The following is a 21,741-nucleotide window of genomic DNA, read 5'->3' as shown; positions in this document are numbered from 1 at the left end:
ACCATCTGCCCCAACCATTCCTTCGACGATGTTTGTGATCTTGATATGGCCCAAAATGAAAAGGAGCGCGACACTCCTGGACTAGAACATTTGTTCGACTACTCATGTAAATTCTTACTTTCATTTTTACTCTTCCAAAAAGGCCAGATCTGAGACGTGGCTCTTTGCTGCTCCTCCAAGGTTACCGTCAGCCTCTCGACAGTCAGTGAGTGACCTTGGCTCAGCCGCTCTGATTTTTGCTCCCCTGTTAGTTTAAGTTTGGAGTTCTGCAAGACTTTTTTTCCCAGAACTTTCCCAAAGCTTGAGATGTTGTATTACACAACCCTGGTTTAAACTTTTACACACTGTCCCTGACTTGTGTGATCTGTTCCTTGGTCTTCGTGGCGTTTGTTCACTAATGTCCTCCAACAAACATCTCAGGTATTCTTAGCTCAGATAAATTAATGTGATGTGAATTGCACACATCAGTTAAAAATCTTATAGGTATAAGAGTAATGGGGTCTGAATGCAAATGTCTTTAAAATAAAAACTTCATGCTCCACTTTGGCCCTAAATTACCATACTTCTGGTAGATTTTCTAATGGGACAGGCATATTTCAAAAGATAAAGTAAGATATAAAAAAAATGTTTCAAATAAAAAAGTAATTATGGCTGGGCCACACCAAAACCTTAATAATATTTTCTGTCACAATAAACTACATTAATAATAAATAATGCTGGGCTTTGTATAACATCAGGAAAAAATGAAGCCAGCACTGTTCTCCTTTTCACAAACTTTATTAAGATGTAAAAAGTAAACCAGTGGGAATGGTATAAAGTGTTACAAAGTTATTTGAATCAAAGCTTCATAGTTTTTGCTATAAAAAGGCACACTATAACATTTAGGTAAAAGAAAACAAATCAAGTTTAGGAACATTTTTACAATTTAAAGGTCTGACATAAAGAACAAAAACATCCCTGCAACACAAACCAGGATATACATATAAAAAATATCTATAGTATGATACTCATTAAGGTGACATAAAAAAAAAAATTCCCAACAATGTTGTTTTGTCAAGTTGGATAAAAGGTCAGAAATGTGTTGGGGATTAAAATGTGCGTTAAAATATTTTTACAGTACGGTGAAGCACCAGAAGAGGTTTAGTTTTCTGGATTTCACTGCAGCTCCTTCTGGATACTGCAACAGAAAAAAAAAACAACAACATGAATTTCAACTGTGTGAACGTTTCTTACTAAAACTAACAAAACTTAGTTTTTTCACCCTATGATCTAGATAAAAAATCATGCGATAATTAGCTTATTTTTCCTCAATGTTACAGCTCTACAGCCAAACAGTAGGTCCTTAAAATTGCTCCGACTAACAAATCAGGAGTTAATATGAATAATCCATGTCATCTTAACAAATACCATCTTTTTACATGTTAAACTGAGCGTGGAAACTTTGTGTACTTATCTCTAAGGACACAAATGCATAAACAGCCACAAGAAATGATCTCTAATAGAATCTCCTCTTTATGTGCTTAAACACACCAACAGAACAGATTTCTTTTTTTTTTTATTCCTAAAACTTAAGTTTTAAACTTTTTTTTTGCAACATAGCTGTTTTGGTTTGATTCTGTCCCTTTAACATTCAACCGCACAGTGAAAACGAGGAAGCTCACCTCTCCAAATACTCGTGGACGTTGTCGTGGCCGTTGTAGCGCGCCAGGGCCACCAGGGTCCCCGTGGCGCAGCGGCCCTCCTTCTTACGACACAAACTGCAGTTACACATTCCCCGGCAGATGGGACATGACCACGTCTGACAGAAATAGAAAGCAGGATAAGTAGATGTTTTGTTTGAGATCACAGGTGAGAAATGTAATATTTTGTGAAATGCTGCTGCATTAATATGCATGCAGCATTATCCAACTGTGATATAACTGCTAATGTAGATAGAAAGATGAGAGACAAAAAAAAGGCAGTTCCTTTAAAATGCATGTTTGAAGTTCGAATACAACCTTTAAACACTAAACATAAGCGCCTTCATATAGATTTGCAAAACATTTTCTGGACTTTTATCTAAAGTGTAGTTGAAAACATATCACAGATTACTTGTCAACAGAAGTTAAAACAAGTATTAGCTTATTTACAACCACGATATCCAGGCCCGTTGTTGGAGGTGTGGTTAGAAAAGACAATATATAACGGCTTGCATTTCGGTAAAGAAAAGAAAAACCCAATAACATGGCGGTTCGGGTACTTACATCTGACTTGAGGGTCATTTTTGGGGGCTATTCCTTTAGTTTAAAGTTTTCTGGAGAGAAAGTTTAAGGTCATGAAATGAAATCAATGAAAAAAGGTGGATTTAAAACCGACCCGCTCAAGAGTGTCGCAGAAAATGGGGCTCGTGACGTCGACGTGAACACACGTAAAATTTACTTTTTGCACAGGAACGTCACTAACTTGCCAGCATATTTACAATTTGACAAATAAGTAAAAATATTACTAAGTTTCAGATACAGGCACAGATTCTCCAAGTCTGAAGAAGAAGTGAGTCCACAGATTCCCCTCCTAAACTCAGAATGGTTCGGTCCGACTTCGCGCGGAAACAGCACGTGGGGGTGGCCAGGATCCTCGGCCTAAACAACAGCTCGCGACTCCTTCACTTCTTTACTGTGTGACGTAAATGCGACCATGAAGGCAACATTCTGTAAATCCATCGTCTGTTTCCTAAGCCCCGCTTCTAGATACCTGAATGTTGAAACAACGTCAAGTCTATTTCTGTAGCACATTTAAAGCAAGTGAACGAAAGTACTTCACAAAGCCTTAACAGTAATTTGTTTATTTAAAATAGACTATTAAAAACAGAATAAAACTTAGTGATGCATTTAAATGCAACTGATCTACAGCCCATTACATGAAAGTTGTTTCATAAAAAGACAGATTGACTTTCTAACATGCGAAAGAAGATTGTTTCACCAGAAACTCATTTTAAGGAGTTTCACCTCCTCTTATCCAGGATTTGTTGATATGTAGATATTAAAACTCTGGGAAAAGTTTAGGGAAATATAGAGGCAGCGGCACCATAGGTGTCATGATCCTTGGGATTTTTTTGGCTTAATTTTGTTTTGTATTTTATGTAATGCGTCGTTTGAAGTCTTAGTCTTGGTAATTAAATGCATTCTTTAAGAATCAGCCAGCAAACCATTCAGGAATAAGTGATGACAAATGGAGAGAAAAGTGTTTCCTGGCATTACAAAGTTACAGACGACTTATCACAGAGATTGATATGAATGTGATCAGTCACTGATGACATAAATGTACAATAATAACATCTAAAATACTCAGAGTCTCATTTTCATTGTTTCAGGCAATAGTTTGATCTCTGCACCAAGACAACTTGTGTATATCAATCACATGGTCATGGTATCTAGGGCATGCCTGGACTGATGCTGTTGGTATGCAGACCAGTTTACCTACTGCTCCAATTTTCTCGCTGTGGAAGAACATTTCTCCTTTTCAGACCCCCTGTTTCTGTCTTAATTTGAGAATATCTTTTCTTTTGGGCAACATATTCTATCATTTCTATCCTTTTTAATGTAAGTGGACCTGAATTTGTGTCACGTTTGTTTTCGTATGTCTAGCTGCTCCAGTCAATTCAAGCCATTTTATTTCTAATGGGACAGGCATATTTCAAAAGATAAAGTAAGATATAAAAAAAATGTTTCAAATAAAAAAGTAATTATGGCTGGGCCACACCAAAACCTTAATAATATTTTCTGTCACAATAAACTACATTAATAATAAATAATGCTGGGCTTTGTATAACATCAGGAAAAAATGAAGCCAGCACTGTTCTCCTTTTCACAAACTTTATTAAGATGTAAAAAGTAAACCAGTGGGAATGGTATAAAGTGTTACAAAGTTATTTGAATCAAAGCTTCATAGTTTTTGCTATAAAAAGGCACACTATAACATTTAGGTAAAAGAAAACAAATCAAGTTTAGGAACATTTTTACAATTTAAAGGTCTGACATAAAGAACAAAAACATCCCTGCAACACAAACCAGGATATACATATAAAAAATATCTATAGTATGATACTCATTAAGGTGACATAAAAAAAAAAATTCCCAACAATGTTGTTTTGTCAAGTTGGATAAAAGGTCAGAAATGTGTTGGGGATTAAAATGTGCGTTAAAATATTTTTACAGTACGGTGAAGCACCAGAAGAGGTTTAGTTTTCTGGATTTCACTGCAGCTCCTTCTGGATACTGCAACAGAAAAAAAAAACAACAACATGAATTTCAACTGTGTGAACGTTTCTTACTAAAACTAACAAAACTTAGTTTTTTCACCCTATGATCTAGATAAAAAATCATGCGATAATTAGCTTATTTTTCCTCAATGTTACAGCTCTACAGCCAAACAGTAGGTCCTTAAAATTGCTCCGACTAACAAATCAGGAGTTAATATGAATAATCCATGTCATCTTAACAAATACCATCTTTTTACATGTTAAACTGAGCGTGGAAACTTTGTGTACTTATCTCTAAGGACACAAATGCATAAACAGCCACAAGAAATGATCTCTAATAGAATCTCCTCTTTATGTGCTTAAACACACCAACAGAACAGATTTCTTTTTTTTTTTATTCCTAAAACTTAAGTTTTAAACTTTTTTTTTGCAACATAGCTGTTTTGGTTTGATTCTGTCCCTTTAACATTCAACCGCACAGTGAAAACGAGGAAGCTCACCTCTCCAAATACTCGTGGACGTTGTCGTGGCCGTTGTAGCGCGCCAGGGCCACCAGGGTCCCCGTGGCGCAGCGGCCCTCCTTCTTACGACACAAACTGCAGTTACACATTCCCCGGCAGATGGGACATGACCACGTCTGACAGAAATAGAAAAAGGAAGTAGGGGACAGTTATTGTCTCGACTTACTCTCTAGTCTCTGTAGTACTGGAACTAGAGGTGTTTCATTCAAAAAAATATTACTGGAGGTCAATAAATATTCAACAAATAAGGTGTACCCTGTGTGGTTTATTAGGGAACATCCATTATAGATTTAAATTTGACGACTCAATTCTTGTTTATAAAATTCAATAAAAGTACATTTTTTTTCGTCATTTCATTTTAGGAAAAGCGTCTGCTACGTGTGTAAACACTGACCGGGTCGAGCAGAACAGTGCACACGTCCTCTCCATAGCGATTCTTCAGGCACGGGCCACAGAACTGACCTTTCACCCCCACACAGTAACCACTACGGCACACTGTCTTGGTGTCCAGAGTCTTCTGTCTGCACTGGTGGCATGAGCTTCCCTGAAAAGGGGGGTGAAGAAAGCGACTCAGGCGCTCTGATCGTATCACGAAACAAATGGAGGCCAAAGGTGAAGGACGTGAAGCGACTCACATTGTCTTTGTCCCAGATCTTGTCTTTGCTGCGGTACGCGACGTTTTCCAGGTCCTCGTCCGTGATCTCATCGACCGACTTCACCATGAACTGACTCTTCCTGGACTTGGGGCTTCTTTTCTTTTTCTTTCTCCCGTCTATACGTTCCTCGTCCACCTGACCAGTGGGGAACACATCACAGGCCTCAAACAAGGTTACGCTAAACCTTTGAACTCGTTCTTTTTCAATGATTCGAAATCTCTGGGAATTGGCTAAAAGAACATCTGAATGGATCGTTTAACAGATTGCTTTTAGTAGGAAACTAAAACTAAACACTAGATACAAAGTGCATTCATTTGAATCCTGCTGCAAGAATAAAGTCTAACAAGAACATGCTCCTATGTTCTGCAGTATTCTTTTCAACCTTTTCTTAAAGCGCACCTCCATCAGTCTCCAGATGTCCAGAGTCCTTGGTTTTCTAATGCGACCTGGCTCAGGCTTTTCCTCCACCCCAAAGTTCTCCGGAGGACGAGCCTTTCGCGACGGGTTCCTCCTCTCTGACCCTACATCAGACTTAAACTTGCGCTTCTGCGGCGATACCTTCTGCGATATCCTCTTCCTCTTCTGCAGAAAAACAGAGCAGTTTTTGTTTTGCTTCCTCTGGTTTCCTGATGATTTATTTCGTCTTAAACGAGGACATGGTGAGACCCTCAGGTCTTTAAAACCTAAGCTGCCACGTTGGTTATTTTAAATTGCACATTGCAAAGCTTACATTCCCCACACATACACCAATCAGTTTACTGATTATCACAACCCATTTCAGAAAATTTCAATAGTAACTTAATTTGTATTAGCAAATACAGTAAGTCTCAATTCTTTTCATCCAAGTCTCCAGTCGAGTCAAAGTCCTAGACTTTTAAAGCGGGAGGTATTATGCATTTTCCAGGTATTTGGTGCCATTTTATAGTAAAATCAAGTAACTATGTTACCTTCAGTTGTTATACAAAATGCTGTAAATATCTTAAATGAAATTTGACTTCACAATTTAACAACTTGAAACTGGCCTCTGTCTCTTTAAGAAACTCTTTGCGACACTCTGCCTTCAGCACATCGTCACAACAATGCCTCTCCATTATGCCGTTAACCGTTCATAGGCGCTTCAAGGATTTTTCAAACGCGCATAAAAGAATCAAAGTAACACTTCAGCTAGGTTTTTGATTATGGAAATCGGTGTACTCAGAACCTGAAAGAAAATAAAGACGTTTCCAATCATTTTTGAAGGCCTCCATTCATTTTGACTTGTTTGTGTTACTTGTTTGCACGAAACGCTCACCTGAGGCGTGTCCAGCGGAGTCAGGTCAGCGAGGGAGGTCAGACCAGCAAACAGCTTCGCGAGCTGGAAAAAAAAGAAAGAAAAAAAAAATCACAATTAAGGATGAGTAACAAGTTAACTAGAAAAAATACTAAAATATTCCACTAAGACATTACCATGGCTTTGTTTTCCTGTATGTTGCGATCTCGTTTTCTCAGACTTTGGCACAGGATCTCCTCCTTCTCCTTCTCTTTCACCACCTCCACCTCCACCTCCTCCTCCTCGTTCACCTTCCTCGGCCTTCCTCTCCCTCTCTGAGGCGGGTCACTCCGTCTGATTGGCTTAGTAACATTTTCTTTATTCTGTTTTTTTGGGGAGGCAGGTTCTTTCTTGCCTGGAAACCTAGAGAGCAATTTTTTAAATTTCGGCTAAGCCTATTAGTACCCTCTGCATTTTCTTTCTAGTTCAATCCTGATTGTTTAGTAATCTACAAATCCTCACCTAAGTGCCACTAACAGACTCCTCCTCTTTGGCTCAGGTGGCTCCTCGCCGTCCGAGTAGAAGCCTGTGTCTTTGTCGCTCTCCGACTCTGAGTCAACAACCTGAAGAAAAACCAAAAAGAATAAAAAAATAAATAATCAGGGCGTAAAGGATGGACTTTCACTTTGTGGTCAAAAGCTTTGATTAAGAATATCCTACTTTGGTCTTTTGCTGCTTTTGGAAGCATCCTCTGTCCTCTGCTGCCTCATCCTCGCTGAATCCCTCAAACTCCTCCTCGCTGTCTGATTGGGTGAACAGATGAGCCAGCTCAGCAGTTATATACTTGGATTTGAAAGTTTGAGCCTGTTGGCAGACACACCCAGCATGAAAATAAATTGCTGTGTTTCCGTGGAAGGGCAAGGAAAAAGAAGTGCACAACAGGTATTTATTTGTTCATTTCAAATGATAGATAAGAGAACTGAACTTTTATAGAACAATATTTAGGCTTGCATCCTCGGGATTCTTGAGCTATACACCAGAGGGAGACAAAGTTCATCTCTTAGCATGATCTGACACTAAATTAACTGTGTGCAGCTGGAAAAAGGAGAAGAATTCACGCCGGGATTAACAGAGCTGGAGCTGGCCGGATAAAACTTATCTTTCGGACTTTGAACGAGCAGCACCAGAGAAATCCTTATCGCTGCAGGTCGGCTGGGCCGCAGCTTGGCAGGACAAGTAAGAGCAGTGACAAGATGAAGTGAAAAAGGAAAAAGACACTTAACAATATTTCATTCCTACCAGCTTCACTTCCCCATAGTAAGAATCCTGTATATACAACGGTTTCTTGCCATGTAAATGGGTCATAACTCACCAAGTCCTCCACTTCAGAATTCTTTAAGCTTTTCTGTTTTACTCTAAAGAGTACAAACCAGCAACCACAAAGACCAGTGTTTTCATAATTTATGGCTTATCGTAAGGCCCTGCTAGGTTCAGTTAGGAAGTATTACATGCACACTGCTGTGTTTGTAATTAATAAAGATATAGAAATACACTTTTTTATAAGATAGTGCAACACTGAATTTGTACATCATTCTTATGTATGTTTTTGTTTACATCTTGTCTGCGTTGTCGGACATTAACGATACCAGCTGGACCTTACTGAAAAATGAACGACTTTTTAGATGCAGTTGTTCACCTACAGGATAACATACTTCTTGTAAGCAAACAAAAAATAAGCACCAACGTGCAACTGTTCCTGATGACATTACATAGGGCACAAGCCAACTAACTTACATTTTTTTGAGTAGACACATTTGCATTTGTTTTTCCCCTCTTTATTCAAATCTTTTCAATAAACTTCATCCTTAAAGAGTGGTTAATTGTGTTCTGCACGGCTTCAGGAAAACATTTAAACCATATCTGACAACAAACAGCAGCATTTCCTTAAGAGTAAGAGGATTGGCTGGAATAAAGAGATTTAACCATCAAAGATGTTCAGCAATTATTTAGAACAAGTCTGGGCGACGTGGCTCATTGAGTCCTAAAAACATTTTTCTTGCAAAACCACCAATGATAATAAACGATCATCTGGTAGACACACTTCTAATGGATCAGCATGCTGCAGTACAGCCCATTCCATCACTATCTCTCCACTTAATATCAGCAGGAAGAAAATCACTCAGAAACAGATGAGTTGTTTACAAATCCCTAGTGCCTCTTGTGGCGTCATCAATAAAAACAGCAGGATAAGTAGATGTTTTGTTTGAGATCACAGGTGAGAAATGTAATATTTTGTGAAATGCTGCTGCATTAATATGCATGCAGCATTATCCAACTGTGATATAACTGCTAATGTAGATAGAAAGATGAGAGACAAAAAAAAGGCAGTTCCTTTAAAATGCATGTTTGAAGTTCGAATACAACCTTTAAACACTAAACATAAGCGCCTTCATATAGATTTGCAAAACATTTTCTGGACTTTTATCTAAAGTGTAGTTGAAAACATATCACAGATTACTTGTCAACAGAAGTTAAAACAAGTATTAGCTTATTTACAACCACGATATCCAGGCCCGTTGTTGGAGGTGTGGTTAGAAAAGACAATATATAACGGCTTGCATTTCGGTAAAGAAAAGAAAAACCCAATAACATGGCGGTTCGGGTACTTACATCTGACTTGAGGGTCATTTTTGGGGGCTATTCCTTTAGTTTAAAGTTTTCTGGAGAGAAAGTTTAAGGTCATGAAATGAAATCAATGAAAAAAGGTGGATTTAAAACCGACCCGCTCAAGAGTGTCGCAGAAAATGGGGCTCGTGACGTCGACGTGAACACACGTAAAATTTACTTTTTGCACAGGAACGTCACTAACTTGCCAGCATATTTACAATTTGACAAATAAGTAAAAATATTACTAAGTTTCAGATACAGGCACAGATTCTCCAAGTCTGAAGAAGAAGTGAGTCCACAGATTCCCCTCCTAAACTCAGAATGGTTCGGTCCGACTTCGCGCGGAAACAGCACGTGGGGGTGGCCAGGATCCTCGGCCTAAACAACAGCTCGCGACTCCTTCACTTCTTTACTGTGTGACGTAAATGCGACCATGAAGGCAACATTCTGTAAATCCATCGTCTGTTTCCTAAGCCCCGCTTCTAGATACCTGAATGTTGAAACAACGTCAAGTCTATTTCTGTAGCACATTTAAAGCAAGTGAACGAAAGTACTTCACAAAGCCTTAACAGTAATTTGTTTATTTAAAATAGACTATTAAAAACAGAATAAAACTTAGTGATGCATTTAAATGCAACTGATCTACAGCCCATTACATGAAAGTTGTTTCATAAAAAGACAGATTGACTTTCTAACATGCGAAAGAAGATTGTTTCACCAGAAACTCATTTTAAGGAGTTTCACCTCCTCTTATCCAGGATTTGTTGATATGTAGATATTAAAACTCTGGGAAAAGTTTAGGGAAATATAGAGGCAGCGGCACCATAGGTGTCATGATCCTTGGGATTTTTTTGGCTTAATTTTGTTTTGTATTTTATGTAATGCGTCGTTTGAAGTCTTAGTCTTGGTAATTAAATGCATTCTTTAAGAATCAGCCAGCAAACCATTCAGGAATAAGTGATGACAAATGGAGAGAAAAGTGTTTCCTGGCATTACAAAGTTACAGACGACTTATCACAGAGATTGATATGAATGTGATCAGTCACTGATGACATAAATGTACAATAATAACATCTAAAATACTCAGAGTCTCATTTTCATTGTTTCAGGCAATAGTTTGATCTCTGCACCAAGACAACTTGTGTATATCAATCACATGGTCATGGTATCTAGGGCATGCCTGGACTGATGCTGTTGGTATGCAGACCAGTTTACCTACTGCTCCAATTTTCTCGCTGTGGAAGAACATTTCTCCTTTTCAGACCCCCTGTTTCTGTCTTAATTTGAGAATATCTTTTCTTTTGGGCAACATATTCTATCATTTCTATCCTTTTTAATGTAAGTGGACCTGAATTTGTGTCACGTTTGTTTTCGTATGTCTAGCTGCTCCAGTCAATTCAAGCCATTTTATTTATATAGCACTATTTAAAAGATAATAATTGTTGTATCAAAGTGCTCCAAACCAGCACAAGGTTAAGAATTTATTCATGTATAACATACATATTGAATAAAAGAAATAAGAAGTCACGTCGTTGCTGTCTGGTAGGACTGTAATGTGAAAAGTAACAGGTTTCACAGAGTATATCTTGTATAATTCGATTGGTCAAACACATTTAGCAAAGACTTGCTCTTGTGTACAAAATACACTGAACATATGTTGCTTATGCAGTTAAGCAAGCTCTTGAAAATATCTCATATATCTCATATATGGCTCAGATTTCTTTAAGACACAGAAGAAGAAAGAAATCTCAGTGGTATGAATTAAATCACAACAGTGCTCCGGAACCTTTTAGATATTATCTGGCAGTCAATCAAATTTCTACACAAATTTATTGTTTTTCATTAAATCAAGAAGAAAATAATTTTCATACTTCACAATAAAATTTTGTTAAAAAAGCTACACCATTTTTTTAAAATCATAAACCTTTGTATTAATATTTTCTGGTCAACACATTTAAATTAAAGCATCATAAAAAAAGACTGTGTTAGAATGATAAACAAAAAATCAAATTGAAAAAAAAAGTAAAGAAAATTTGCCATGTTTCATTTCTCATGTCTAGCTTGATCACTTCTGATCAGATTCAGAATTTAATTCTCAGCAGTCATTGACAATATGGACGAAGTTTACAAGCAAAGGAGTATACATCTGTGCACACTTTATCGTTCCATCTCCTGGCCGGGCCCCAATTTGTGTGCACACACGGTTCTGATCCTCCTGCGTTATTTGGTTCTCCTGTGTTCCAAAAGTTAAAGTTGAAAGTAGACCCGTCAGACCAGAAATATGTTCCATCCTTCTGAGCGTCAGAGAGTCCGATCCAGTTGGCTCCCTGAGCGGGATCAAAGTTTTTGATCAGCAGTTTGACAAAGTTCTCTTCTTCCAGACTGTGGATGGACACCAGGTTGGCTCCTTGGGTCACACAGTGCTGCTCCGCATCAGCCCAGGTCATCAAGGTGGCGACGTACTTGTAGCAGCGGCCATTGAAGCTGAACCAGAACGGGGGACAGCCGCCCCGCTGGAGCTTCATCTCCTGTTTGTCTGAAGGAGCCACAGCAGCCAGAGAGAGACCAAACAAGAAGAACAGCAATATCATCTTGGAGTCTGAAGTTTATGATTCTGAGAGATTTCTATGTATTGCTGGACTTTATCTGCAGGGATGAATGCTGAAGAGAGTTCTGGAGAGACAGGAGTTCACCGGGTCTCTTTTATATTCCTCATGAAGGACGTCAATCGTGTTCCTGTTAATGAACTACTTTAATGTTTGTTATGATTTCCCATAAAAACTATCCTTTAAAAGAAACTCTTTATCAGTTTCCTTTTCATGGAAGTATTATTTTATCATTGTGGTTGTGAACACAACCATCTTTTCAAAAATCAGATGCAGCAAATGGCGTTTGCATCAGAGTAAGCATCAGATTCACAGTTCGCTTGTCTTCAGACGCAATTACAGAGGAAGAAGAAAAGGTGAAAAGGGAAAGAAAAACAATGATATTAAAATATTGGGAGCATCAGACACGGATCCTGCTCCCCTTTCAAACTTTGTAAGCAAAATCTGACTGTAACACAAAGGAGTTGTGTTGATCATAAACTAATAAAGGCAAAGATGGTTCCAAGCAACAGTTCTAGATTGTATACAACACTGGGCGAATTCTCTTTAAGTCATTCAAAGGTAAAAGAAAAAAGGAAGAACAAATTACTTGTACTTAAATAATAACCAAGTTCTATCACACTTTGTTAAAAAAACCATTTTCTGACAGTGGTTCATGAAGCTAACACACCATAATGCACCCTAACACTGTTTTACTGAATGCTCTTGCTGCCCTCTAGTGGCTAGAAAACAGCACTAAATCTAATTTAGTTTACGGCTTAAAAAAAATCTTGGCATTGCACAAACAAGAAAAGAAAACACATGGATTTTATTGTAATACAGAAATATTTCAATCAAAAAGTTCTTTGAACATGACAACCGCATGGACAAAATATGTAGGACTTGATAATAACCAAAATATGTTTGTGTAACTCAACTTCAGGAGTTTTTCACAAGTCCAAAACTCAGGGACATTGTCTGCAGGTTTTGTGCACATTGTCCACATCTATACTGAACAGTAAGCAATAGGTCAGCATAACATATTACTTTATAAGAAGAGAATCATGACTTCAAAATTAATTGTTACTGTTGATAGAAACTAAGATCTTTGTAGAATTTCATTGATTCTAAGTGACCCTATGGGTTTACATGATGCAGTATACCTCCAACACCCCAGTTCTATGGCTTTAGATTTTTAACTTAGTCATTTTCTGTCATGTTTGCAAGGAAAAAACAGCAAAACACTATACATAAAGCAATACTACAGTCACATTAAAGTACAACTTTCCCTCTCTTTTGCTTTTCACTATTGCAGCAAAAGTACTTCTTCCTACAGTTTGCATTTTTCCTTTTCTCTCCTTAGTGCCATAGAACAGATTTTCTGCAGAAGTCTAGTCACTTTTGTCAGCAGTCGGCTGCTCCCAGTCATCTCATTCTCCATCATATACACCTCTCTCCTTCTCCACTCCATGACAGTCTGAGACAAAACATAAAAGTTACAGAGGCAACTATTTGAAAAAATGAAAATACATGTGCAAAAAGTGCACATGTATATGCACTTTTTGCACAGTAATGTTTCTGAGAGTGTAGAAACATCACTTTACTTGGGTGTAATGTTTATTGGGCAGTGGAATGTGAGATCCTGAGAAAAATGACTGAACTCTGACAGACAGAGTGATGCACATGACTCTATGATTCGCTTTTTTGCAGTTCATGAAACACATAACATAACGTAATTGAGCTACATTTAGAACCATGGCCAGAAATCAGGATAATGCTTCTTCTCTGTGCTTGTACAGTTTTTTTTTCAATCCTGGTGGTTAGAGCCCACCATCCTTAATGTTTTAGATGTTCCTCTGTCCCAGCAAACCTGAATGAAATTACTGCATAATCTCAGTTGTGTAGAAGCCCATTTATCACCCATTTATCAAAATCAGGTGTGTGGAGTCCTAAACCATGCAGAATAGTGAATCCTGAGGACAAACATGGAAAACCACTGTTCCAGAAGATTGAGACTTGTAGAAAGCATTGCTCTCTTTCAAATTATGTGTCTATTTACTATATTTGTGTTAAATATGTTAATTTGTATTAATTATTTGACAGAATTAAATGGTTTTGTTTTTTGAAGCAAAGCTCATTGTGATAGTCTGATTGACTACTACAGTATATGTGTTTATAGTAACTGGTGGTCTGTAAAAGAAGGGTACTGTTGCAGTCATACTGTCACTTATTGAGACAAGTAAAAAATTAAAGGCTAACATACATCTCCAGAATATGTTTTTCTTCCTCTCAAGGGTTATTTTGGGGAGGGGGAAGAGGAGCGGAGTTCTGGATTCACGTTGAAAGCTAAAGGACTTTAATCCTAAATGGAAGTGTGAATGTGTGGATTTTCACCTAAGGTCAGGTGCAGGCTGGGGTTGAAATCCAGCTCAAGAACTTGGCTTGAGGAGGCGTTTTATTCAACTGTAATTTTTAAAACAAAACAACTTTATTTGCAGAATAAATTCACATTTTATTCAACAACCAAAACAACTTTGTTTATGTATTTAAGGACAAAAGTAAAAATCAATCAACAAGAGTTTATTGAACAAACGGCTTTTGAAAATCAAAGCAAATATTAGGAAACAAAAAACCTCCAAAACTATGCAGACCAATCTTAAGAAGTTAATATAATCCTTAGGAAAAATGTAATGCCAACCTCATACTGCACACTTCACCTTCATCTGGGACTTTTTTGTGGTTTCTATTTCATTGTCATAATTCTTGTTCTCTTTTATTTCCTTCTCCAGTCCCTTTGCATTCTTCTCCTCTCACTTCTATTAAGACAGTCTGGCATTATCCTGTCCCTCTTTTATATCTCTACAACCTTGTCTATTACTTAATTGCAACAATAAAAAACTCTACAGAACTTTTACAAAAAATTCATAATGTTAGAAGAGAAATACAACATAAAAATCAACTTCCTCACAGAAAGTGAATTACTGATGATTTGCACTTGTCTTGAGCTTTAAATGAAAGCATTTCCCTACAGACACAATGAAATATCATATTTTCTTTTCATTTTATTTAGAAAATTAAATCTTGAAATTATACACTGAGAAAAAAAAATTCACCCTGATAAATCTCAAATACTTTTAGTGCATGAAGCTCTTACAAATATTTGATCAAATTAGAACATCTAAAGTCACAGACCGGACTGAGACAGTTTTTCTGTGGCTAACAGCAATTTATACGAGATGCACAAACAAGAGCTTTTTTGTGTGAGCACAAATGATCATTCCAGTAATAGTTCGGACCAAGGTTGGTGTGACCACAATGTTCTTGTCCTCCAACATTGTTAGGCTCAGCAGGAGCCCAAAGGGAGAATTCATATTTGGACCCATCAGACCACATCCACGCTCCTTCCTTATGAACATCAGTGAGTCCAATCCAGGTGAAATCTCGAGTAGGATCAAAGTTCTTGATCAGGTCATTCACAAAATTGTGTTCATCCAGACTGTGGATGGACACTAAGTTGCCTCCCTCTGACAAACAGTGGACCTCTGCTTCACCCCAGGTCATGCGCGAGGCAACATACTTGTAGCAGCGGCCTTTGAAGCTGTACCAGAACATTGGACAGTTGCCACGCAGTAGTTTCACTTCGTTTCCATCAGAAGGAAGTTCAGCAGCCAGACCCAAAGCAAACAGGAAAACGAGCAGCAACATGTTGGAGTTCTGAAGAGTTTTAGTCTGGAAGGTTTTACAGTCTTGAAAGGGTTTATCTGCAGTCATCGATGCTTAAGAAGATTCTGGAGAGGCAGAGTACAGACTGCTTGCTTTTATATCCTTCAGAATGGGAGCCTGCACTACTGATCTAATGTGATTGGTTAGTAAATAGATAACACTATGGCACAGCACCTGGATTGCATGGCTGATTGCAGTTAACCTAGAAATTCCGGAAAAGTATATTAACATGATTTTTTGTGAAAGCAAAATAAGATGAAACTCCATTTCAAACTGTTAATGATCTATTTTAATTATTGATATTCTGCTTGTGGTATTGCTCACGTTGTACAATGCAGCTTTTGCTGATAACAGCAGGTTGTATCCATGTAGGCGATTAGATTAAACACCATATACATTTTGTTTTGCATTGTTATCTATTTAGGGCTGTGGGATAATTCAGGTGTTAGTACTGCCATGCTGAAGAGAGAAGGTTCCGGGTTCAAATCCTGCCTGGGTTAGCATAATATTTTAAAACAACATTTAAAAGATACTACGCATGAAAAAGAAACTTAATTTTCATTATTTAGGCAACAATACAACAAACTGGAATTAATTTACTATGGACGGGAATAGTCAAAACAAGGGTGTGGAGGAAGTGCCCTTGAAGTTCACCTTCTCTGCCATCCTAGGGAAAACATTAAGGCCAAGATTATTCAACAAGAATTTTATGTCAGGAGGAATCATTCAACATGCCGAAAAGTTCCATATGTTTGTTTTTGTCCTTGTTTTCCATGTAACCATGTGTTTATTGTACCATAAAATCTCATTAAAATGATTTCAGTCCAAACAAAGTAGGTTGCCAGAACAGAACAGGAACATAGAAAAGTATGTGAATATCTCCTAAAATAAACAACTTTCATTGGATAACAATAATTTTTAATCTGTTTTTGTTTGTGTTTTGTGTGTGTGTGTTGTTTTACATGATGACTTCAAACAACATAAAACCTAAAGTTTAATTTCTAATTTTGCAGTCCATGATTGGTCTATGGATTGGTTTCTATAGGCCAAACAGAAGTACCTATCAAATATCTAATTAATTTTTGTTTTCTAATGAAACATTTCCACTTTCCAGGGTTGGAAAACTGCACAAAAATTACACCCAATGTTCAAGAGCACGAGCCAGAAGAACCAGTTTGAAAATGTGGAGGATTTTTTTTTTCATTCACATTTGACCATTTTTTCTCATTTGTTTGATGAAAACCCAACATTCATACTGGTTTTGGTAAGGATAAGGTAGCACTAGGCAAAAATACTATTCCACTTAAAATACACCTAAGAACCATGTCTGTGCCAGCATAGGAAACCATTTAAATTTGCAATGAGGTTAAATCTTGTTTCATTTTCAAGATTTAACCCCATAAATAAAACAACGTTTAACCAAAATGTAAATAAAATAAGGATTGTTGGTTTCTATGATTCACCGTCTAATTCTACAAACAATAAACCACATAATCATTTTTATTTATATATAGTGAATCTAATGACTTCAACAACAGCATTGTATCTGGAGATATGTTTAAAAGTGGCCCTTTGTTGAAAATGCATAAAGTATACACGTTATTTTATTGTCTGCAGTGAAGACCAATTTAAAGATTTCAGTTGTCTAAATATCATTATAAGCAAACATAGATGTTAACATAATAAAATATGCACATACTGACTTCAGACTTGTACAAAATGTTTTCAATTCATGTGAGATTTCTCTTCAACTAATTTCTGTACCTCTCACATTAATTACTGATTTTTATTTGCAAAACACAGAAACTTATACTTCATGTTTTGTTTGTTTTTGTCAAAGGTCTGTGGAGGTCCTTCTCCATGCACCTTGGAAGTTGAAGAAGTTATGCCACAAACTTATGCATCTCCAAGTTTTATGGCAAAAACATCTCTGTCATATCTGAGAGCTGCATTAATAGCTTAAATTCCTTATTTAGTGGCTGTCCTAATTATAATTATGTCTTTAATTACAAAGTGAAGTTTTATCTTTTTACTCTACTCAAATATATGTCCTAACAATGTAAATGTGCCATTACTAGTGTATCTAATCTTACTAAAAGCTAGGGCAGATTCAACGTGTCTTATCAAGTGAAACTAAATGTGTGCCAGTGACTGACCTACTTTAATTTCCTTTTTCTGTTCCAATAAATGTTCACGTGTAAGTTTTATCTATAATTATATGTAATTAGATCTATAAGCAGTTTTAATTATCATAAATATGCTGACATCAACCAGCATATTTTGAAAGTCCTATCTGCTGATCACACCTTGAAAGACTACAGCTTGAATGTTTTGATCAGGACTCCTAACAAGGCACAGCATCCCAACAGCTGCATAACATTGCTGCAGCATTGTACAAATGTAGTAACTAACAACTATATGATCTGCTCCTGACCAGTTGGTCTGTTAACTGTTCGAATCTGGAATCTTTCACAGCAATGTTTAATTGTATGTAAATAATAAATAGTGTTGGGAAATACCTAAAACAGACTTGACCTACTTTCATTTCCTTGTGTAGTTCACATAAATGCTAAATACAGCTTTATCTATGTTGTGCTGTTCAGTCCTGTTTTTATCACCATGAATGAACCGACATCAACATAACCGAATCTCGGAGCAAGAAAAGTGAAAAAGACAGTGTCCAAGTGTTCTTGTGTCAGTGCAGGTAATCTTCCCTTTGTCAGGGGTATTGCTTATTTGTTTGTAAACTATTGAAATGAAAAACTCTTGACACATTTTTGTTACAACCAGAATATCTGAAGATGTGATATTTTGGACACTCTCTTGACTATTTTTTGTCCCTGTTTTATTTTTCTTACATATCTGCACAATCACTTACTGAATCTTTTTTCAGTCAACCTTTCTCCAACTGAAGGTAGACTCAAGCTTACACCATCTCACTTTGAAATCAACTCTCTCTAAAGATAAACCTAAAACACCAAAATGAGAGAAACTCATTTAGTTTCTTAATTGTTTAAAATGTTAGCAGGAAGTAATTTTACATGTGATCATTCTTGATTCTTCCCTCGCACACTGATATAGGGGAAAAATATAGCATAAACTGAGCAATATCCTTATGCTCATTGATAGATTAGTGGGATGAGAATCAATTGGTTCTAGAAGCAACACTAATAAAATAATTTATTACATTGTTATATTCTCCCTAATATTTCCACAGAAAAATCATATTAAGTTGGATGTTAAAAGTTTTTCACAAAGATGTATTTTTACATTTAGGGTAGTATAAGAGTGCATACAGTGTATACAACTGTTCTAGAAGCAACTCTAATAAAATATTAGGCATTATAATATTCTTCCTAATACTTCCACAGAGGATAGGACCAAAGAACAGAGAGAAAGCATTTAAAGTTGGAAGTTATAGAGTTTATTACAGTTATATATTTTACATTGATGGTTATGTAAGAGTACACACATGCTATGGAAATATAATAAACAATCACATTTCCATTTCTTTGCCTTTATGTTGGCTTTTTGAAGAAAAAAAATCAGTTGAATCTAAACAGAAAAATCATCAAGAAATGCAAAACAATTAAGATTTTTTTCTTTTTAATTGTTTTGTATCTAGGGACAACCTGTACGAGTTGCACACACAGAAGCAAATCTATTTGAGCACGCATGATCGTTCCAGTAAAAATTGCTTCCGGGGTTGGTGTGAACACAGTGTTCATTTCCACCATCATTGTCAGGCTGTCCAGAATTCCAAAGGGAAAATGTGTATTTAGACCCATCGGACCACATCCACCTTCCTTCCTTATGAATATCAGTGAGTCCAATCCAGGTCCATGACTGAGTAGGATCAAAGTTCTTGATCAGCACATTGACAAAATCTTGTTCATTTAGGCTGTGGATGGAAACCAGGTTGGCTCCTTCAGACACACACAGGAGCTCTGCTTCTCCCCAGGTCACTCTTGAGCCAAAGTACTTGTAGCAGCGACCCTCGAAGCTGAACCAGAACAAGGGGCAGCTGCCACGCACCAGCTTCAGTTCCTGTCCATTTGAAGGAGGCTCAGCAGCCAGAGCCAGACCAAACAGGAAGAGGAACCACATCATCTTGGATCTCGATGTCTCTGAGGTGGAGGGATCTGAAGTTCTTGCTGGAGTTTTTCTGCAGTGATGGATGTTGAAGAGAATCCTGGAGAGACAAAAGGCAGACTGCTTCCTTTTATAGCACCAGAAAGGGCGTCTGCATTGTTGGAGTGTAATGATTGATCAATACATCAGTTAATATTTAGTTAATATTTGTAGGAAAATAACAATAAAAGTTGTACACAGCATCACAGCTTTTTAGACATCTTTTTAAAGTTAAAAGTTTAACATGTTCAGATTTATATATTACATATTTCAGGGTAATATGTTAACAGGATAATCTCAAAAGACAAAGTTTGTTTAATTAAAATAATCTCAAAATTGAAATATTATACATTAAGCAATTAAACAAGAAAACTCCAAGTAGGAGCTCTTTAAATTTCTTTATCAGGTTGCAATGATTCAATACATTAGATCAAGTATACAAAACAGTGACCCTAGTTTGGAAAATTGTTTGGAAAATTGTGGATAAATTTTCCTCCTAACTATTGCTCAGTAAAAAAAGAAATGGTATTATGATTCCGTATAAAACAAAATAATCAGTAACATTAATTCTGTTTGGTTCCTTCTGAAAAAATGAGTTAAGGAACAAGTTCATGTGTACCAGATAGTTATTTCTCTCTTAATTTCCTTGTTTTGTTCCTGTAAATGTTGTTGATTTACCAGGAAACTATCTATTCTCTGAGCATGCAGAAGTTCAGTGATAAGGTTGAGTCATATATTTTATACTCTTTAAAATAAACAATAACACTTCATATATGATCCTGAAAAATAAGATGCCAATACCTAGAAACCAACAAAAAAGTCATGTATGAAGGTTTTCCAGAGCTAGGCACTGATCATTAAAATCCCCCATAAATACACAGCAGAAATTCAAACTTTAATGTTTTCAATTTCTGGAAATTCTGTTTCTCATTTTATTTTCTTATTCTATCCAGCTGTTTGTTTATTACATTGCAAACCAAAGTCCAACCCCTGATCCTAAAAAATTAAACTATCTAAATAGTCTAATTATTTTGAATCCTCATATTGAATAATACCCTAATTATAAAGTTTGCAACCAAAAAATCATCAAACAACATCATCAAATGGCGATGCTATCATTGCACTCTACTCCTCACCTCAAGACCCTCAAGAGGACTTGAGCAAAGTTGCATGTAGATGTTGCATCAACTGTGCTTTGACATCTGATGTTAACTCATTCACACAATAGTTCTTAAACCAACTGCAGTTCAAGCAGAGGATGAGCCTCAATGCACTTAGAAAAAAAGACACAACATGCAGCTCAGTTTCTGTAAGAGAAACCAAAAAGCATTTATGGGATCTAACAAAGATCAACAAAGACCTGAGTGAAGTTGGCCCAGCCATCTTCTTCAAATCAAACAAAATAGTTATGAAACGCTTGTGCAGTTTGGGCAGCAAGATGATCCAGGATGTGAGACTCATATTTCAAGAAAAGAGTGATTGATGAAGGCTTGCATAAATATAATAACCAGTGGACACAGCATTCTTGCAACACAGATTTTTGATCTTAACAAAAAAATCATCCAGGAAAATATTTTATGATTTTAAGCACAAAGCTCTTACAAAACGTTCATATGATTAGAGCATCTGAAGTCATAGACTGGAATGAGACAATGTTTCTGTTTCTAAGGGCAAACTGTTTGAGATGCACAAAGAGCTTTTTTTTGTGAGCATGAATGACAATCTCTGATTGAAATGTGAAATCTTTTATAACAGGGTGTTGAGGAAATACACTTAAAGGTTGTCGTGAATGATTATTGGGAGAAGTCCAAGGACAAGATTACACATTAATCAGCTCCATGGAACATCTTTGATGTGTTTTCCACGTGATCACAGGTTTATTGCAGCATTAAGAAATATGTGCTTGATTGCAGTTCAATAGAAACTAGGTCAGTGGAGTTGAAAATGAAGATAGCTGACAAACACAATAGAT

General features: G+C 36.8%; 4 protein-coding genes and 2 long non-coding RNA genes across 6 annotated transcripts; all 6 read right to left on the bottom strand.

The window, feature by feature from the left end:
• Window positions 1–758: 758 nt before the first annotated feature.
• LOC116730710 (uncharacterized) lies at window positions 759–2,541 on the bottom strand. Its single transcript, XR_004341394.1, has 3 exons — window positions 2,244–2,541; window positions 1,662–1,798; window positions 759–1,177 (listed from the first exon to the last, which is right to left on the bottom strand). It is a non-coding gene; the product is annotated as an uncharacterized LOC116730710 (long non-coding RNA).
• A 1,293-nt stretch (window positions 2,542–3,834) lies between these two features.
• On the bottom strand, window positions 3,835–9,483 carry cdca7b (cell division cycle associated 7b). Its single transcript, XM_032579816.1, has 10 exons — window positions 9,334–9,483; window positions 7,384–7,527; window positions 7,186–7,286; window positions 6,861–7,086; window positions 6,706–6,768; window positions 5,814–5,996; window positions 5,394–5,549; window positions 5,153–5,302; window positions 4,738–4,874; window positions 3,835–4,253 (listed from the first exon to the last, which is right to left on the bottom strand). Exons 1-10 carry the CDS (start codon window positions 9,349–9,351, stop codon window positions 4,232–4,234), a joined length of 1,200 nt encoding a protein of 399 aa, XP_032435707.1. The 5' UTR covers window positions 9,352–9,483; the 3' UTR covers window positions 3,835–4,231.
• A 412-nt stretch (window positions 9,484–9,895) lies between these two features.
• Window positions 9,896–11,242, bottom strand: LOC116730518 (uncharacterized). The gene is made up of 2 exons (XR_004341335.1): window positions 11,156–11,242; window positions 9,896–10,074 (listed from the first exon to the last, which is right to left on the bottom strand). It is a non-coding gene; the product is annotated as an uncharacterized LOC116730518 (long non-coding RNA).
• A 17-nt stretch (window positions 11,243–11,259) lies between these two features.
• LOC116730516 (ladderlectin-like) lies at window positions 11,260–12,004 on the bottom strand. Its single transcript, XM_032579815.1, has one exon. The coding sequence runs from the start codon at window positions 11,919–11,921 to the stop codon at window positions 11,433–11,435; it is 489 nt and encodes a 162-aa protein (XP_032435706.1). The 5' UTR covers window positions 11,922–12,004; the 3' UTR covers window positions 11,260–11,432.
• A 3,127-nt stretch (window positions 12,005–15,131) lies between these two features.
• LOC116731676 (lactose-binding lectin l-2-like) lies at window positions 15,132–15,686 on the bottom strand. The gene has a single exon (XM_032581492.1). It carries the CDS (start codon window positions 15,684–15,686, stop codon window positions 15,132–15,134), a length of 555 nt encoding a protein of 184 aa, XP_032437383.1.
• A 3,546-nt stretch (window positions 15,687–19,232) lies between these two features.
• LOC116731905 (lactose-binding lectin l-2-like) lies at window positions 19,233–19,843 on the bottom strand. The gene has a single exon (XM_032581795.1). It carries the CDS (start codon window positions 19,746–19,748, stop codon window positions 19,260–19,262), a length of 489 nt encoding a protein of 162 aa, XP_032437686.1. The 5' UTR covers window positions 19,749–19,843; the 3' UTR covers window positions 19,233–19,259.
• Window positions 19,844–21,741: the final 1,898 nt, after the last annotated feature.

This window comes from Xiphophorus hellerii, chromosome 13 (assembly GCF_003331165.1).
Source record: "Xiphophorus hellerii strain 12219 chromosome 13, Xiphophorus_hellerii-4.1, whole genome shotgun sequence".
In the NCBI taxonomy this organism is placed as follows: domain Eukaryota; kingdom Metazoa; phylum Chordata; class Actinopteri; order Cyprinodontiformes; family Poeciliidae; genus Xiphophorus; species Xiphophorus hellerii.
This window is presented reverse-complemented; position numbering and strand designations above follow the sequence as displayed.

Excerpts from the sequence above, each read along its gene's own strand:
- cdca7b (XM_032579816.1), bottom strand. Across the intron at positions 7,287-7,383 it reads AAAAGCAGCAAAAGACCAAA|GTTGTTGACTCAGAGTCGGA; the intron begins GTAGGATATTCT and ends GTTTTTCTTCAG. Across the intron at positions 5,997-6,705 it reads CTCCGCTGGACACGCCTCAG|AAGAGGAAGAGGATATCGCA; the intron begins GTGAGCGTTTCG and ends GTTTTTCTGCAG.
- LOC116730516 (XM_032579815.1), bottom strand. The coding sequence starts at position 11,921 with ATGATATTGCTGTTCTTCTTGTTTGGTCTCTCTCTGGCTGCTGTGGCT.
- LOC116731676 (XM_032581492.1), bottom strand. The coding sequence starts at position 15,686 with ATGACTGCAGATAAACCCTTTCAAGACTGTAAAACCTTCCAGACTAAA.
- LOC116731905 (XM_032581795.1), bottom strand. The coding sequence starts at position 19,748 with ATGATGTGGTTCCTCTTCCTGTTTGGTCTGGCTCTGGCTGCTGAGCCT.